The sequence below is a fragment of the Leishmania major genome, chromosome 12 (assembly GCF_000002725.2).
Source record: "Leishmania major strain Friedlin complete genome, chromosome 12".
NCBI lineage: Eukaryota > Euglenozoa > Kinetoplastea > Trypanosomatida > Trypanosomatidae > Leishmania > Leishmania major.
Window position 1 is genome coordinate 509116 of NC_007253.2, and position 17729 is coordinate 526844.

Consider the following 17729-nt stretch of genomic DNA (forward strand, 5'->3'; position numbering starts at 1 on the left):
GCCCCTCTCCCCCCACCCTCCTCTCTCGCATGCCGGTGAGGGAGGGGTGGCACGTGCGCGCGTGCCGCTGCGCTTGCGAGCGTGTCCGTGTGTGGGCCTTCAGCACGTGATCCCGTCACGCCTTCTCGGGCTGTCTCTGGCGGCGTTGAGGGCGGTGTGCCCCTCCCTCGGAGCAGCGTCGCACTCTCTTCCACGCGTCTGCGCGCGCTGCTTCTTGTGCTGCGCACTGCCGTGCGCTCTCTCCTCTTTCTCTTTCCGTTCGCTTGTCTTCTCTCTTCTCCCCCCTCCCCCGCACTGCGGTCTCCCCTCCTCTGCCGTGCGGTGCGCAGACGAGGGATATGCCGCTGTGCCTCCCCCCTTTCATGGAGCGCCGAGCCGATCCCCCTTCGGCCTCGCTCCTCCCTCCTCCCGTGTAGGCCCTGTCTGTTGCACATCTCGTTGGACCGTCTCTTCGTGTTGCCTCGGCGCCTCGTCCGCAGAGCCGCGTTCGCGTGTGCCGCCTCTCAGACTTCAGCCTTACTGTGATTGTCTTCTCACAGTGCGTCTCCGTGTGTGTGTGTGTGCCAGCACGCACCGCCTCTTCCATGTATGTCCTTGCTTGCTCTGGTGTGCCACCCTCCCGCTGCCTCCCACAATCCGTAGATGTGCGCATGGCCGTGTGGAGGCGACATCGGTGCCCCTCCTCCCCTCTCCTTCCTCATTTTCTGCGTTCGATTTCGTGGGCGGTGCATCCATGTATACATATATATATATATATATGTAGATGTATGTATATGTATGTATATGTATGTGCGTGTATCCGTGTGTGCCAGCACGCGTGTGTCGCGTCACGCTCTCTTGCCCGCCTCTCCTGTGCTTGCCACTCGCTCTGGGCGCGCTGGCGGCTGGCGCCGGGTGGTGGCCGTGCGGAGGTGGGCGGCGGCCCTCCCCTATTTCTCTATTTCTCTGTTTCTCTGTTTCCCCTTCGAGTCAACAAACGAGAGCTGCTCGGCCCCGTGACCCCGACCCGTGCTGTGGGAGGGGGAAACGTGTTGTGGTAACGCCGATGACGGTGGGCGTTGTGGCGAGGACCGCGCGCGGATGCTGTCGCGACGGTGGTGCGCAGCGCGGGCCTCTGGACACGCGTGCGTGCCGTCTCTCCCCACCGATGCTCCTCTCCCTGCCTGCCCAGACATCTTCTCTCTCTGCCTGCCCTTCTCCTCCGCCGCGCCTGGGCCCTGCGCACTGCCTGCCCGGCTGCGTGCATGTGTGTGTCCCCGTCTGTGCCCAGCGCACCACTCATTCACAGGGAGGACAGCGCCGTCGCCAGCAGTGCGCCTGCTGCCACATGCGCCCATGGCGCGCACGAACATGCGCGCACACCGACGGCGAGGAGGAGACCCGACAGCACCCAACGGCCGAGCTGCGCCCTGTGCTGTGAAGCTCTTGCTTCAGTGCCCTCCCTGCCGTGCCGCCGCAACCGCGCCGCGACGTCTTGCCGAGATGCGGAGGCGTGCGCCCGAAGTGGCCGCAGCAGCGCTTGCGTGTGCGCTCGCACCTGTGCCCCCCGCGTGGCGTGTGCCACGACAGGCGATGCCGATGCGCTTCTCCTGCCCGCACCGCGTCCGGACCGGTCAGCGGTGGGCACGGCGCCCCTGCTGTCGCAGCGCATGATGGGCGCCGGCGTCGTGCGGCTGTCCCGCCCTCGTCACGGCCAGCCGTTCCTGTGCTTCGTCGTGCGCGATCCCATCGTGTGCGCCGTGGCGAGGACGCGCACGCCGACGCTGCCGTGCCCGGCGCATGCCTCGTTCTCGCTGCTGCACGCGGCGCTGGCGCACGCCCCGCCAAGCGGCTGTGCGCAGCGCTGGCCTGTGAAGGGGCGCGGTGTCCCGAGCACCGTCGGTGCTGGCGAGCTGCTGGCCGCGACCCCGTTGGACCTGACCTTCTCTGCGCACGATGAGCTGCTCGGCGATGCACAGCGCTGCGACCGCGTGGCGCGCACCTTCGTGCCAGCGGCAGACCTGTACCGGGCCGGGGGCGTGGTCTTCTCAGCTCGCACCTCCGCCACCGCTGCTGGCTGCGAGGCCGCGGCGCCGGTGGCGAACGCGCTTGTGTCCGCGCTCGGCGGTGTGCGCGGTGGCGGCGAGGACTGGCGGTCGCCGAGGTCCGCGTGTGCGCCGCTGACGGCAGAGCTTTCCGCCTGGGGTGGAGCGGATGAGACACGCCCGTGGGGTGCGGGGGCCCGCACGGCTGGACTGCTGACCCGCGGTCGCGGCCGACGACGTCGTCCTTGTGCTCTGCCACGCCTCACGGGCGGGCTGCCTGGGCGTGCCTGAGTCCGACGGCGTGCTGCGGCGGCTGTGCGAGGCCCGTGAAGTCGGCTGCAGCGTCTCTGCGCAGACGGCGTCCTGTGGTGTGTCCGTTGACAGCCGCGACGCTGTGCACCACGGGCCATCCGAGTCCGTGGCGGTGGGGTGTCTGACGAGGCAAGTAGAGCGCGTCGGCTGCGCCCGCCGAGGCGTGCGTGGGGGTCGCCATGGCTGTTGCGTTTTGGGTGGTGGCCGAGTACGTGCCGGGCCGGCTGCGCGCGGCTCTTGCGGTGGCCTGCGGTCTAGCCGATGGCGCAGCGGCGCCAGCCTGCTCGCCGACAGCCGCAGCGTCCATAGACATCGGCGAGCGGCTCGGCGACGGCGGCGAGCTGGGCACGAGGCGACAGGCGGCCGCGACTGGAGAAGGCTGGGCAGCGGAAGGACACGCTCCCCTTGCTGGCTATGCTCGCCGAGGGGAAGCCGAGGACGGAGGGTGGCGCTCCGTAGTGTGGCGTGGGCGCACGACTGGCCTCGCCATCGCGGCGCGAAGCACTGCGTGTGCCGTGCAGGGTGGGCGAACAAGGGTGTGTGGGGAAGGGGACGGCGTCGCCTCTGCTGCGTGCTGTGCGCGTGAGGGCGGCCGCGTGTGTGGGGACAGGTGCAGCTATCCCTCCCGCCCCCGATGCCGGTGGAGCGCGCTGGAGCCCGTCTGTGTGCGTGTGTGCGCGGCTACTGTGGCCAGCCTCCCTTCTGCGCCGCCGCGTCGCAGGCCGCACCGCTGCGTTGAGACACGGCGCGTATCGGTGTGTGGAGTGAGGCCGGGAATGGCTTCTGCTTGGCTTGCTTGCGTGCGAGCGTGCTGGTGGCTTGTTGGCTGGCCGGACTCGGCACGGCGCACCCCATCCCTCCTCCCTCCTCCCTGCGGCCGCATCGTGTGCGGCGAGGGCGTGCTCTCACCTTGGTGGTGACGGCGTGTGTGCGAGCGTTCTCCCCTGCTGGCACACGTCGGCCGTGCATCCGCGTGCCGGCGCTCGTGGGTGGACTGGGCGATGGGGGAGAGGCACGCACAGCGAGGCCGAGGGAGAACGTGGTGCCTGTGCTGTCCGCAGGGGTGTGGGCGGTGCGCACGGGGAGGTGAGGCGAAGGGGGCCGCACCTACGCACTGCACCGAGTGCGAGCTGTGGGGACGGAGCGGAGACCTCACGGAGGTGCTGGGCCCTCAATGATCTGCCGCGTCCCCCACCCACATGCGACAGTGGTCGGCGTCCGCACCCCCGCTCGTTGCGATGCGCGTCATGTAGTCGCTCCTTTCTCCCCGCCGCATACGTGACGATGCTGGTGACAGGGGGGGGCCCCAGTGCGCGGCATCCAGTGGCGCCGCACTCTCTGTGTGGGGAGGCGGAGCGGCCCCTCCCCCCTCTCCCCTCATCCCTGCGCATACGGGACCGCTTCTGGTGGCGGAAGGGCTAGGCCCCTACGGCGCCGGGGGGAGGCGAGGGCGGTGCGTCGCCACCGGTGTGGGCAGTGAGGTCGTGGATGGCGCGGCGCCGGAGCGACGTGCGGCAGTGGGCGCGCTTGTGCTGCCCGCATGCTGGGCGAGGGGTCAACGGGGCTCGGGCGTCTCCCGCCCGGCCCGTGCTGCCTGCTGGTGGGGTGCCTGGGCCACGCCGAGGCGGACGCGCCAGGCGGCTGCCGGCACGGTGTGCGCTGCTGTGGGGCGACCTGCGTGGCGGATGGGTGGGCAGAGGCTGTGCGAGGGGCCGCGCGCGGGGCCTGGTGCGGGGTGTGGCGCGGCGTCGGCCTGCTGTTGCAGGACGGAGGGATGGACGCGTCGAAGTGGAGCTGCTCGCGCTGTTGCAGACATCGCCACCCCGAGTGTTGCCTGGCACTCGCCCCTCTCCCCACCTGCCATATGCGGCTGCACACGCATGCGGGCGGCGAGCGACATCGGCACTCATGAGGGTTTGGTGTCCTGTGCTTCCACACCCCCACTGCGCGTGGACAGCGCGCCCATGCAGCGGTGGGGCCTCATGGGCAGAGGGGATGCCCCGCCACTGCCTGCTCTCTTGTCCCCGCTTCACCTCCCATCGGTGATGCGAGGCGAGCAAGCGAGTGCCCCTCGCCGGTCTCTCCCGCCCCACCGAGCAGCGACCGGCACACGTGAGCCACAACGGCGGCCTTGCCTGTGCTGCTGCGGGCCTTCGGCTCTTTCCCTGTGTGCTGCCGTTCCCCCTGTGCCTGGTGCCGCTGCTGCCTGCGCATGGCGAGCGGGCCGGTGCTGCCGCATCCCCCCCGCCTCGTGTGCGCACACACCCGTCCGTGGGCGGGGCCGGCGTCTTGCGCGTCGTTGCACTGCGTTTGCTTTTCCTCTGTTCTCGGCGTCACTGGCGTCCCTACCATCCGTAGCGCGTGGTCGTGCTGCCCGTGCTGCTGTCTTGAGCCGTGCTTGATGCTTGCGCCCACTGCGACGCACTTGGCCACTGCCCTGCCGCTCATCATTATTATCTGCATCGAGGAGCTCGTGCCGCGTCGCACAGCTCTGCGCGCACGCACGGGAGTGAGGGGGAGCTGCAGCGACCGACCAGACGGAGCGGACGGGTGGACGGGGGCGCACCCGCCCGCTGGTCATGCTCTCTGTTTCGCTGGCCGCCCACTCCACGCCGCTGGTCTGTGCGGAGCTCCGCGCTGCGTATGGCTCGCCCCTCCCTGCCCCTCGCCTCCTCCTCATGTGCACCGCTCCCTCCCTCTCCCTCCCTCTCCCTCCCTCTCTATCCTTCGTTGTCACCTCGGCCAACCTTCACGGACACGCAGACGTACGTGCGCATCCACACTACCCCTCGCCTCGCTGCTGCTGCTGTGACAGCTCTACGGACCCTGCCCAGTCGCTGCGCCCCGCTGCTCGCCTCTCTCCCCCGCACGAGGCTACGTACGACGTGTCGGCCCCCTCGCTCTGCCTGGTAAGCTCAGCAGACACCGACGCCCGAGCAATCCCGCCCACGGACCTGCTGCCGCCCCGCTCTGCTCGTGACCCTGGCTGCGAATGGCGCAGTGCGTGCGTCGGCTGGTGCTGGCGGCGACGCTCGCCGCTGCGGTGGCGCTGCTGCTGTGCACGAGCAGTGCGCCGGTGGCGCGTGCTGCTGGGACGGGCGACTTCACTGCGGCGCAGCGGACGCACACGCTGGCGGTGCTGCAGGCGTTTGGGCGTGCGATCCCTGAGCTTGAGAAGAAGTGGACGGGCAACGACTTCTGCTCGTGGGACCACGTAGCGTGCGTGTCAGTCGACGTCTTCGTAGGTCTCAATGTTTCGACGTATGCCGGCACGCTGCCGGAGATACCTGTGAACGTCGACTACAGGCACGTCATGATCCGGGACCTGGGGTTCTGGAATATGCCACTGCTGAGCGGGACGCTGCCGGACAGCTGGAGCAAACTGGGAGGACTGCTCTCCGTTACGTTCTCGGGCTGCGGCGTGAGCGGTACACTGCCCGCCTCATGGGGCTTGATGGTTCGTTTACGTGCCTTGACTGTGGGAAATTGCAGGCACCTCACCGGCAGCCTGCCTTCTGAGTGGAGCTGGCTGCCTAATTTTCAAATTCTGGTGCTGAGGCAACTGCAGCTGAGCGGTACGCTGCCGGCTGAGTGGAGCCGGGTGACGTCATTGCTTGAGCTGGAGATCGTTGCTGCAGGCGACATCACCGGCACGCTGCCGGCTAAGTGGAGCTCGATAAAATCGCTGAGAACTCTTAATCTGGAGGGTACTCAGGTCTCCGGCACACTGCCCTCGGGATGGAGTGAGATGAAATCGCTGACCAGTCTCGAGCTGGAGGGTACTCAGGTCTCCGGCACGCTGCCTCCAGGATGGAGCTCGATAAAATCGCTGAGAACTCTTAATCTGGAGGGTACTCAGGTCTCCGGCAGTCTGCCGCCCCAGTGGGTCTCGATGGCATCGCTGAGAACTCTTAATCTGGAGGGTACTCAGGTCTCCGGCACGCTGCCCCCGGGATGGAGTGAGATGAAATCGCTGACCAGTCTCGAGCTGGAGGGTACTCAGGTCTCCGGCACGCTGCCTCTAGGATGGAGTGAGATGAAATCGCTGAGAACTCTTAATCTGGAGGGTACTCAGGTCTCCGGCAGTCTGCCGCCCCAGTGGGTCTCGATGGCATCGCTGAGAACTCTTAATCTGGAGGGTACTCAGGTCTCCGGCACACTGCCCCCGGGATGGAGTGAGATGAAATCGCTGACCAATCTCTATCTGGAGGGTACTCAGCTCTCCGGCAGTCTGCCCACGGAATGGAGAGGGATAAAATCGCTGACCAATCTCTATCTGAAAGGTACTCAGGTCTCCGGCAGTCTACCGCCCCAGTGGAGCTCACTGACATCGCTGAGAACCCTTGATCTGGAGGGTACTCAGGTCTCCGGCAGGCTGCCGCCCGAGTGGAGCAGGATGTTGAGTGCCGAGAACCTGCAGCTGGAGCACTGCGACCTGTCCGGCAGTCTGCCGCCCGAGTGGTCTGCGATGCCAAGGCTGCGTCTTGTCGGACTGAGGGGCAACCGCTTCTGCGGGTGTGTGCCGGAGTCGTGGGCCAACAAGGCTGATCTTGCTGTGGAAATCGAGGACAAGCACAAGGGCAGCGACTGCTTGGCTGGTAAGGACTGCACAACGACCACCACTAAGCTCCCCACCACGACAACGACCACCACTAAGCCCCCCACCACGACAACGACCACCACAAAACCCCCCACCACGACCACGACCACAACTAAACCCCCCACCACGACCACGACCACCACTAAGCTCCCCACCACGACAACGACCACCACAAAACCCCCCACCACGACAACGACCACCACTAAGCTCCCCACCACGACAACGACCACCACAAAACCCCCCACCACGACAACGACCACCACGACAACGACCACCACGACCACGACCACCACTAAGCCCCCCATCACGACAGCGACCACCACTAAACCCCCTACCACGACCACGACCACCACTAAGCCGCCGACCACGATAACGAGCACTACTAAGCTGCCCACCACAACCACCACTGAGGCACCGGCTGAACCCACGACCACTGCTACCCCAACAAACACGCCGACTCCTGCACCAGAGACGGAGTGCGAGGTGGATGGGTGTGAGGTGTGCGAGGGGGACTCCGCTGCGAGGTGCGCGAGGTGCCGTGAGGACTACTTCCTGACGGACGAGAGGACGTGCCTGGTGTACTGCGATGGCGGTGTTGCTGCTGTGTCGAGCGGAGTGGCGGCAGCAGCTGTTGTGTGCGTGGCTGTGCTGTTCAGCGTGGGGCTGGCGGCGTGAGCACGCTGCTGCTGTCGCGCGCAGGCAGCGGCCCCCGCTGCATGGCACACGACTGTCTGCGTGCTTGCGTGCAGCGCCGCCCCCTGCGTTGGCGTGCGCGTGCGTGTCTCTGTGAGCATGGCTGCCAGTGGTGCCCTCGCTCCTGCCTCTCGGTGCCTCTGCCTCTCTCTGCGTGTTGATGCTGTGGGCTGTGTGTGGGGCTCTCATGCGGCGCTGCTGCTCCCGCGGTGTCGCTCCTCTGCCGCGACTCTCTCTGCTGCCCTCCTCTCTCGCATGCGGGCGAGGGAGGGGTGGCACGTGCGCGCGCGCCGCTGCGCTTGCGAGTGTGCTGCGCACTGCCGTGCGCTCTCTCCTCTTTCTCTTTCCGTTCGCTTGTCTTCTCTCTTCTCCCCCCTCCCCCGCACTGCGGTCTCCCCTCCTCTGCCGTGCGGTGCGCAGACGAGGGATATGCCGCTGTGCCTCCCCCCTTTCATGGAGCGCCGAGCCGATCCCCCTTCGGCCTCGCTCCTTGCTCCTCCCGTGTAGGCCCTGTCTGTTGCACATCTCGTTGGACCGTCTCTTCGCGTTGCCTCTCGTTGGACCTTCTTCTCTGCAGAGCCACGTTCGCGTGTGCCGCCCCTCAGACTTCAGCCTTACTGTGATTGTCTTCTCACAGTGCGCCTCCGTGTGTGTGTGTGTGTGCCAGCACGCACCGCCTCTTCCATGTATGTCCTTGCTTGCTCTGGTGTGCCGCCCTCCCGCTGCCTCCCACAATCCGTGCCTGTGCGCATGGCCGTGTGGAGGCGACATCGATGCCCCTCCCTGCCACTTTCTACTTCCTCACTCTCTTCGTGCTATTACGTGGTTGTTGTATATATATATATATCCAGGAAATAGGGAGGGAGGCGGTGCTAGATGCGTGCACACCTGTATGTACGTGTGCGTCTGTATGTATATGTCTGCGTAGTAATGTGTCCTTCTGTGGATTCATATGTGTGTGTGTGCGTGTGTGTGCATATATATATATATATATATATAAGTAGGTATCTCTCCCTCTCTCTCTATGTGCAAATATATAGAAGGGTGGGTATGCATGCTTTATCTGCACATCTGTATAGTATTGGGCATGTATGTGTGTGTGTATACATATGTATGTGCGTGTATCCGCGTGCTGCGCCACGCTCTCTTGCCCGCCTCTTCTGTGCTTGCCACTCGCTCTGGGCGCGCTGGCGGCTGGCGCCGGGTGGTGGCCGTGCGGAAGGTGGGCGGCGGCCCTCCCCTATTTCTCTGTTTCTCTGTTTCCCCTTCGAGTCAACAAACGAGAGCTGCTCGGCCCCGTGACCCCGACCCGTGCTGTGGGAGGGGGAAACGTGTTGTGGTAACGCCGATGACGGTGGGCGTTGTGGCGAGGACCGCGCGCGGATGCTGTCGCGACGGTGGTGCGCAGCGCGGGCCTCTGGACACGCGTGCGTGCCGTTTTTCCCCACCGATGCTCCTCTCCCTGCCTGCCCAGACATCTTCTCTCTCTGCCTGCCCTCCCCCTCCGCCGCGCCTGAGCCCTGCGCACTGCCTACCCGGCTGCGTGCATGTGTGTGTCCCCGTCTGTGCCCAGCGCACCACTCATTCACAGGGAGGACAGCGCCGTCGCCAGCAGTGCGCCTGCTGCCACATGCGCCCATGGCGCGCACGAACATGCGCGCACACCGACGGCGAGGAGGAGACCCGACAGCACCCAACGGCCGAGCTGCGCCCTGTGCTGTGAAGCTCTTGCTTCAGTGCCCTCCCTGCCGTGCCGCCGCAACCGCGCCGCGACGTCTTGCCGAGATGCGGAGGCGTGCGCCCGAAGTGGCCGCAGCAGCGCTTGCGTGTGCGCTCGCACCTGTGCCCCCCGCGTGGCGTGTGCCACGACAGGCGATGCCGATGCGCTTCTCCTGCCCGCACCGCGTCCGGACCGGTCAGCGGTGGGCACGGCGCCCCTGCTGTCGCAGCGCATGATGGGCGCCGGCGTCGTGCGGCTGTCCCGCCCTCGTCACGGCCAGCCGTTCCTGTGCTTCGTCGTGCGCGATCCCATCGTGTGCGCCGTGGCGAGGACGCGCACGCCGACGCTGCCGTGCCCGGCGCATGCCTCGTTCTCGCTGCTGCACGCGGCGCTGGCGCACGCCCCGCCAAGCGGCTGTGCGCAGCGCTGGCCTGTGAAGGGGCGCGGTGTCCCGAGCACCGTCGGTGCTGGCGAGCTGCTGGCCGCGACCCCGTTGGACCTGACCTTCTCTGCGCACGATGAGCTGCTCGGCGATGCACAGCGCTGCGACCGCGTGGCGCGCACCTTCGTGCCAGCGGCAGACCTGTACCGGGCCGGGGGCGTGGTCTTCTCAGCTCGCACCTCCGCCACCGCTGCTGGCTGCGAGGCCGCGGCGCCGGTGGCGAACGCGCTTGTGTCCGCGCTCGGCGGTGTGCGCGGTGGCGGCGAGGACTGGCGGTCGCCGAGGTCCGCGTGTGCGCCGCTGACGGCAGAGCTTTCCGCCTGGGGTGGAGCGGATGAGACACGCCCGTGGGGTGCGGGGGCCCGCACGGCTGGACTGCTGACCCGCGGTCGCGGCCGACGACGTCGTCCTTGTGCTCTGCCACGCCTCACGGGCGGGCTGCCTGGGCGTGCCTGAGTCCGACGGCGTGCTGCGGCGGCTGTGCGAGGCCCGTGAAGTCGGCTGCAGCGTCTCTGCGCAGACGGCATCCTGTGGTGTGTCCGTTGACAGCCGCGACGCTGTGCACCACGGGCCATCCGAGTCCGTGGCGGTGGGGTGTCTGACGAGGCAAGTAGAGCGCGTCGGCTGCGCCCGCCGAGGCGTGCGTGGGGGTCGCCATGGCTGTTGCGTTTGGGGTGGTGGCCGAGTACGTGCCGGTCCGGCTGCGCGCGGCTCTTGCGGTGGCCTGCGGTCTAGCCGATGGCGCAGCGGCGCCAGCCTGCTCGCCGACAGCCGCAGCGTCCATAGACATCGGCGAGCGGCTCGGCGACGGCGGCGAGCTGGGCACGAGGCGACAGGCGGCCGCGACTGGAGAAGGCTGGGCAGCGGAAGGACACGCCCCCCTTGCTGGCTATGCTCGCCGAGGGGAAGCCGAGGACGGAGGGTGGCGCTCCGTAGGTGTGGCGTGGGCGCACGACTGGCCTCGCCATCGCGGCGCGAAGCACTGCGTGTGCCGTGCAGGGTGGGCGAACAAGGGTGTGTGGGGAAGGGGACGGCGTCGCCTCTGCTGCGTGCTGTGCGCGTGAGGGCGGCCGCGTGTGTGGGGACAGGTGCAGCTATCCCTCCCGCCCCCGATGCCGGTGGAGCGCGCTGGAGCCCGTCTGTGTGCGTGTGTGCGCGGCTACTGTGGCCAGCCTCCCTTCTGCGCCGCCGCGTCGCAGGCCGCACCGCTGCGTTGAGACACGGCGCGTATCGGTGTGTGGAGTGAGGCCGGGAATGGCTTCTGCTTGGCTTGCTTGCGTGCGAGCGTGCTGGTGGCTTGTTGGCTGGCCGGACTCGGCACGGCGCACCCCATCCCTCCTCCCTCCTCCCTGCGGCCGCATCGTGTGCGGCGAGGGCGTGCTCTCACCTCGGTGGTGACGGCGTGTGTGCGAGCGTTCTCCCCTGCTGGCACACGTCGGCCGTGCATCCGGGTGCCGGCGCTCGTGGGTGGACTGGGCGATGGGGGAGAGGCACGCACAGCGAGGCCGAGGGAGAACGTGGTGCCTGTGCTGTCCGCAGGGGTGTGGGCGGTGCGCACGGGGAGGTGAGGCGAAGGGGGCCGCACCTACGCACTGCACCGAGTGCGAGCTGTGGGGACGGAGCGGAGACCTCACGGAGGTGCTGGGCCCTCAATGATCTGCCGCGTCCCCCACCCACATGCGACAGTGGTCAGCGTCCGCACCCCCGCTCGTTGCGATGCGCGTCATGTAGTCGCTCCTTTCTCCCCGCCGCATACGTGACGATGCTGGTGACAGGGGGGCACCCCAGTGCGCGGCATCCAGTGGCGCCGCACTCTCTGTGTGGGGAGGCGGAGCGGCCCCTCCCCCCTCTCCCCTCATCCCTGCGCATACGGGACCGCTTCTGGTGGCGGAAGGGCTAGGCCCCTACGGCGCCGGGGGGAGGCGAGGGCGGTGCGTCGCCACCGGTGTGGGCAGTGAGGTCGTGGATGGCGCGGCGCCGGAGCGACGTGCGGCAGTGGGCGCGCTTGTGCTGCCCGCATGCTGGGCGAGGGGTCAACGGGGCTCGGGCGTCTCCCGCCCGGCCCGTGCTGCCTGCTGGTGGGGTGCCTGGGCCACGCCGAGGCGGACGCGCCAGGCGGCTGCCGGCACGGTGTGCGCTGCTGTGGGGCGACCTGCGTGGCGGATGGGTGGGCAGAGGCTGTGCGAGGGGCCGCGCGCGGGGCCTGGTGCGGGGTGTGGCGCGGCGTCGGCCTGCTGTTGCAGGACGGAGGGATGGACGCGTCGAAGTGGAGCTGCTCGCGCTGTTGCAGACATCGCCACCCCGAGTGTTGCCTGGCACTCGCCCCTCTCCCCACCTGCCATATGCGGCTGCACACGCATGCGGGCGGCGAGCGACATCGGCACTCATGAGGGTTTGGTGTCCTGTGCTTCCACACCCCCACTGCGCGTGGACAGCGCGCCCATGCAGCGGTGGGGCCTCATGGGCAGAGGGGATGCCCCGCCACTGCCTGCTCTCTTGTCCCCGCTTCACCTCCCATCGGTGATGCGAGGCGAGCAAGCGAGTGCCCCTCGCCGGTCTCTCCCGCCCCACCGAGCAGCGACCGGCACACGTGAGCCACAACGGCGGCCTTGCCTGTGCTGCTGCGGGCCTTCGGCTCTTTCCCTGTGTGGTGCCGTTCCCCCTGTGCCTGGTGCCGCTGCTGCCTGCGCATGGCGAGCGGGCCGGTGCTGCCGCATCCCCCCCCGCCTCGTGTGCGCACACACCCGTCCGTGGGCGGGGCCGGCGTCTTGCGCGTCGTTGCACTGCGTTTGCTTTTCCTCTGTTCTCGGCGTCACTGGCGTCCCTACCATCCGTAGCGCGTGGTCGTGCTGCCCGTGCTGCTGTCTTGAGCCGTGCTTGGTGCTTGCACCCACTGCGACGCACTTGGCCACTGCCCTGCCGCTCATCATTATTATCTGCATCGAGGAGCTCGTGCCGCGTCGCACAGCTCTGCGCGCACGCACGGGAGTGAGGGGGAGCTGCAGCGACCGACCAGACGGAGCGGACGGGTGGACGGGGGCGCACCCGCCCGCTGGTCATGCTCTCTGTTTCGCTGGCCGCCCACTCCACGCCGCTGGTCTGTGCGGAGCTCCGCGCTGCGTATGGCTCGCCCCTCCCTGCCCCTCCCCTCCTCCTCATGTGCACCGCTCCCTCCCTCTCCCTCCCTCTCTATCCTTCGTTGTCACCTCGGCCAACCTTCACGGACACGCAGACGTACGTGCGTATCCACACTACCCCTCGCCTCGCTGCTGCTGCTGTGACAGCTCTACGGACCCTGCCCAGTCGCTGCGCCCCGCTGCTCGCCTCTCTCCCCCGCACGAGGCTACGTACGACGTGTCGGCCCCCTCGCTCTGCCTGGTAAGCTCAGCAGACACCGACGCCCGAGCAATCCCGCCCACGGACCTGCTGCCGCCCCGCTCTGCTCGTGACCCTGGCTGCGAATGGCGCAGTGCGTGCGTCGGCTGGTGCTGGCGGCGACGCTCGCCGCTGCGGTGGCGCTGCTGCTGTGCACGAGCAGTGCGCCGGTGGCGCGTGCTGCTGGGACGAACGACTTCACTGAGGAGCAGCGGACGCACACGCTGGCGGTGCTGCAGGCGTTTGGGCGTGCGATCCCTGAGCTTGAGAAGAAGTGGACGGGCAACGACTTCTGCTCGTGGGAGTTCATAGTGTGTAATGTTATAGGTGTGAATGTACGGGGAATCAGTCCGACGTATGCCGGCACGCTGCCGGAGGTGCCTGATAACGTCAGCTACAATAACGTTGTCATTCAGCAGCTCGACTTTTCCGAAATGAGGCTGGGGCTGAGCGGGACGCTGCCGCCCCAGTGGAGCTCGATGAAATCGCTGATTTTTATCAATCTGCAATACACGAAGGTCTCCGGCACGCTGCCGCTCCAGTGGAGCTCGATGACATCGCTGAGCCTTCTCAATCTGCGGGGCACTCAGGTCTCGGGCACGGTGCCGCCCCAGTGGAGCTCAATGACATCGCTGAGCCTTCTCAATCTGGATTACGTGAATGTCTCCGGCACGCTGCCGCCCCAGTGGAGCTCGATGACATCGCTGACCTTCCTCGATCTGCTGGGTACTCAGGTCTCCGGCACGCTGCCGCCCCAGTGGAGCTCAATGACATCGCTGAGAACTCTCGATCTGGGGGATACTCAGGTCTCCGGCAGTCTGCCCCCGGGATGGAGTGAGCTGAAATCGCTGAGCCTTCTCAATCTCAATGGCACAAAGGTCGCTGGGACTCTGCCGCACGAGTGGTCGTCGATGACGTCGCTGACCGCTCTGGATCTTGTGGGCACTCAGATCTCCGGCAGTCTGCCTCCTCAGTGGAGCGCGATGTCATCGGTGAGCCTTCTGAATCTGAATGGCACAAAGGTCTCCGGCACTCTGCCGCACCAGTGGTCGTCGATGACGTCGCTGACCGCCCTGTATGTGCAGGGAACTCAAGTCTCCGGCAGTCTGCCGCCCCAGTGGAGCTCGATGACATCGCTGAGCCTTCTGAACCTGAATGGCGCAAAGGTCTCCGGCACGTTGCCGCCCGAGTGGAGTGGGATGTCGGAGGCCGCATACTTCTGGCTGGAACACTGCGACCTGTCCGGCAGTCTGCCGCCTGAGTGGTCGTCGATGCCAAAGCTGCGCGGTATCTCACTGAGCGGCAACCACTTCTGCGGGTGTGTGCCGGACTCGTGGGCCAAGAAGGCTGGTCTCGTTGTCCAAATCGAGGACAAGCACAAGGGCAGCGACTGCTTGGCTGCTAAGGAGTGCACAAGGACAACGACCAGCACTGAGGCACCGGCTGAACCCACAACCACCACTGAGGCACCGGCTGAACCCACGACCACTGCTACCCCAACAAACACGCCGACTCCTGCACCAGAGACGGAGTGCGAGGTGGATGGGTGTGAGGTGTGCGAGGGGGACTCCGCTGCGAGGTGCGCGAGGTGCCGTGAGGACTACTTCCTGACGGACGAGAAGACGTGCCTGAAGCACAACGATGGCGGTGTTGCTGCTGTGTCGAGCGGAGTGGCAGCAGCAGCTGTTGTGTGCGTGGCTGTGCTGTTTAGCGTGGGGCTGGCGGCGTGAGGACGCTGCTGCTGTCGCGCGCAGGCAGCGGCCCCCGCTGCGTGGCACACGACTGTCTGCGTGCTTGCGTGCAGCGCCGCCCCCTGCGTTGGCGTGCGCGTGCGTGTCTCTGTGAGCATGGCTGCCAGTGGTGCCCTCGCTCCTGCCTCTCGGTGCCTCTGCCTCTCTCGGCGTGTTGATGCTGTGGGCTGTGTGTGGGGCTCTCATGCGGCGCTGCTGCTCCCGCGGTGTCGCTCCTCTGCCCCGACTCTCTCTGCTGCCCTCCTCTCTCGCATGCGGGCGAGGGAGGGGTGGCACGTGCGCGCGCGCCGCTGCGCTTGCGAGTGTGCTGTGCACTGCCGTGCGCTCTCTCCTCTTTCTCTTTCCGTTCGCTTGTCTTCTCTCTTCTCCCCCCTCCCCCGCACTGCGGTCTCCCCTCCTCTGCCGTGCGGTGCGCAGACGAGGGATATGCCGCTGTGCCTCCCCCCTTTCATGGAGCGCCGAGCCGATCCCCCTTCGGCCTCGCTCCTCCCTCCTCCCGTGTAGGCCCTGTCTGTTGCACATCTCGTTGGACCGTCTCTTCGCGTTGCCTCTCGTTGGACCGTCTTCTCTGCAGAGCCACGTTCGCGTGTGCCGCCTCTCAGACTTTGGCCTTACTGTGATTGTCTTCTCACAGTGCGTCTCCGTGTGTGTGTGTGTGCCAGCACGCACCGCCTCTTCCATGTATGTCCTTGCTTGCTCTGGTGTGCCACCCTCCCGCTGCCTCCCACAATCCGTGCCTGTGCGCATGGCCGTGTGGAGGGGACATCGGTGCCCCTCCCTGCCACTCTCTACTTCCTCACTCTCTTCGTGCTATTACGTGGTTGTTGTATATATATATATATCTAGGGAATAGGGAGGGAGGCGGTGCTAGATGCGTGCACGCCTGTATGTACGTGTGCGTCTGTATGTATATGTCTGCGTAGTAATGTGTCCTTCTGTGGATTCATATGTGCGCGTGTGTGCGTGTGTGTGCATATATATATATATATATAGCTATAAGTAGGTATGTCTCCCTCTCTCTCTATGTGCAAATATATAGAAGGGTGGGTATGCATGTTTTATCTGCACATCTGTATAGTCTTGGGCATGTATGTGTGTGTGTATACATATGTATGTGCGTGTATCCGCGTGCTGCGCCACGCTCTCTTGCCCGCCTCTTCTGTGCTTGCCACTCGCTCTGGGCGCGCTGGCGGCTGGCGCCGGGTGGTGGCCGTGCGGAAGGTGGGCGGCGGCCCTCCCCTATTTCTCTATTTCTCTGTTTCTCTGTTTCCCCTTCGAGTCAACAAACGAGAGCTGCTCGGCCCCGTGACCCCGACCCGTGCTGTGGGAGGGGGAAACGTGTTGTGGTAACGCCGATGACGGTGGGCGTTGTGGCGAGGACCGCGCGCGGATGCTGTCGCGACGGTGGTGCGCGGCGCGGGCCTCTGGACACGCGTGCGTGCCGTCTCTCCCCACCGATGCTCCTCTCCCTGCCTGCCCAGACATCTTCTCTCTCTGCCTGCCCTCCCCCTCCGCCGCGCCTGAGCCCTGCGCACTGCCTGCCCGGCTGCGTGCATGTGTGTGTCCCCGTCTGTGCCCAGCGCACCACTCATTCACAGGGAGGACAGCGCCGTCGCCAGCAGTGCGCCTGCTGCCACATGCGCCCATGGCGCGCACGAACATGCGCGCACACCGACGGCGAGGGGAGACCCGACAGCACCCATCGCTCGAGCTGCGCCCTGTGCTGTGAAGCTCTTGCTTCAGTGCCCTCCCTGCCGTGCCGCCGCAACCGCGCCGCGACGTCTTGCCGAGATGCGGAGGCGTGCGCCCGAAGTGGCCGCAGCAGCGCTTGCGTGTGCGCTCGCACCTGTGCCCCCCGCGTGGCGTGTGCCACGACAGGCGATGCCGATGCGCTTCTCCTGCCCGCACCGCGTCCGGACCGGTCAGCGGTGGGCACGGCGCCCCTGCTGTCGCAGCGCATGATGGGCGCCGGCGTCGTGCGGCTGTCCCGCCCTCGTCACGGCCAGCCGTTCCTGTGCTTCGTCGTGCGCGATCCCATCGTGTGCGCCGTGGCGAGGACGCGCACGCCGACGCTGCCGTGCCCGGCGCATGCCTCGTTCTCGCTGCTGCACGCGGCGCTGGCGCACGCCCCGCCAAGCGGCTGTGCGCAGCGCTGGCCTGTGAAGGGGCGCGGTGTCCCGAGCACCGTCGGTGCTGGCGAGCTGCTGGCCGCGACCCCGTTGGACCTGACCTTCTCTGCGCACGATGAGCTGCTCGGCGATGCACAGCGCTGCGACCGCGTGGCGCGCACCTTCGTGCCAGCGGCAGACCTGTACCGGGCCGGGGGCGTGGTCTTCTCAGCTCGCACCTCCGCCACCGCTGCTGGCTGCGAGGCCGCGGCGCCGGTGGCGAACGCGCTTGTGTCCGCGCTCGGCGGTGTGCGCGGTGGCGGCGAGGACTGGCGGTCGCCGAGGTCCGCGTGTGCGCCGCTGACGGCAGAGCTTTCCGCCTGGGGTGGAGCGGATGAGACACGCCCGTGGGGTGCGGGGGCCCGCACGGCTGGACTGCTGACCCGCGGTCGCGGCCGACGACGTCGTCCTTGTGCTCTGCCACGCCTCACGGGCGGGCTGCCTGGGCGTGCCTGAGTCCGACGGCGTGCTGCGGCGGCTGTGCGAGGCCCGTGAAGTCGGCTGCAGCGTCTCTGCGCAGACGGCATCCTGTGGTGTGTCCGTTGACAGCCGCGACGCTGTGCACCACGGGCCATCCGAGTCCGTGGCGGTGGGGTGTCTGACGAGGCAAGTAGAGCGCGTCGGCTGCGCCCGCCGAGGCGTGC

General features: G+C 67.1%; 5 protein-coding genes across 5 annotated transcripts; all 5 read left to right on the forward strand.

Moving 5' to 3' along the window:
• Positions 1-1244: 1244 nt before the first annotated feature.
• On the forward strand, positions 1245-2315 carry LMJF_12_0880 (hypothetical protein; the record flags this gene model as incomplete). Its single annotated transcript, XM_001681657.1, has 1 exon — positions 1245-2315. The coding sequence occupies one exon, from the start codon at positions 1245-1247 to the stop codon at positions 2313-2315; it is 1071 nt and encodes a 356-aa protein (XP_001681709.1).
• A 3013-nt stretch (positions 2316-5328) lies between these two features.
• Positions 5329-7611, forward strand: LMJF_12_0740 (putative surface antigen protein; the record flags this gene model as incomplete). Its single annotated transcript, XM_001681658.1, has 1 exon — positions 5329-7611. The coding sequence occupies one exon, from the start codon at positions 5329-5331 to the stop codon at positions 7609-7611; it is 2283 nt and encodes a 760-aa protein (XP_001681710.1).
• Positions 7612-9176: 1565 nt separating this feature from the next.
• Positions 9177-10247, forward strand: LMJF_12_0885 (hypothetical protein; the record flags this gene model as incomplete). Its single annotated transcript, XM_001681659.1, has 1 exon — positions 9177-10247. One exon carries the CDS (start codon positions 9177-9179, stop codon positions 10245-10247), a length of 1071 nt encoding a protein of 356 aa, XP_001681711.1.
• Positions 10248-13252: 3005 nt separating this feature from the next.
• Positions 13253-14896, forward strand: LMJF_12_0730 (putative surface antigen protein 2; the record flags this gene model as incomplete). The annotated part of the gene is made up of 1 exon (XM_001681660.1): positions 13253-14896. The coding sequence occupies one exon, from the start codon at positions 13253-13255 to the stop codon at positions 14894-14896; it is 1644 nt and encodes a 547-aa protein (XP_001681712.1).
• A 968-nt stretch (positions 14897-15864) lies between these two features.
• Positions 15865-17541, forward strand: LMJF_12_0995 (hypothetical protein; the record flags this gene model as incomplete). Its single annotated transcript, XM_001681661.1, has 1 exon — positions 15865-17541. The coding sequence occupies one exon, from the start codon at positions 15865-15867 to the stop codon at positions 17539-17541; it is 1677 nt and encodes a 558-aa protein (XP_001681713.1).
• Positions 17542-17729: the final 188 nt, after the last annotated feature.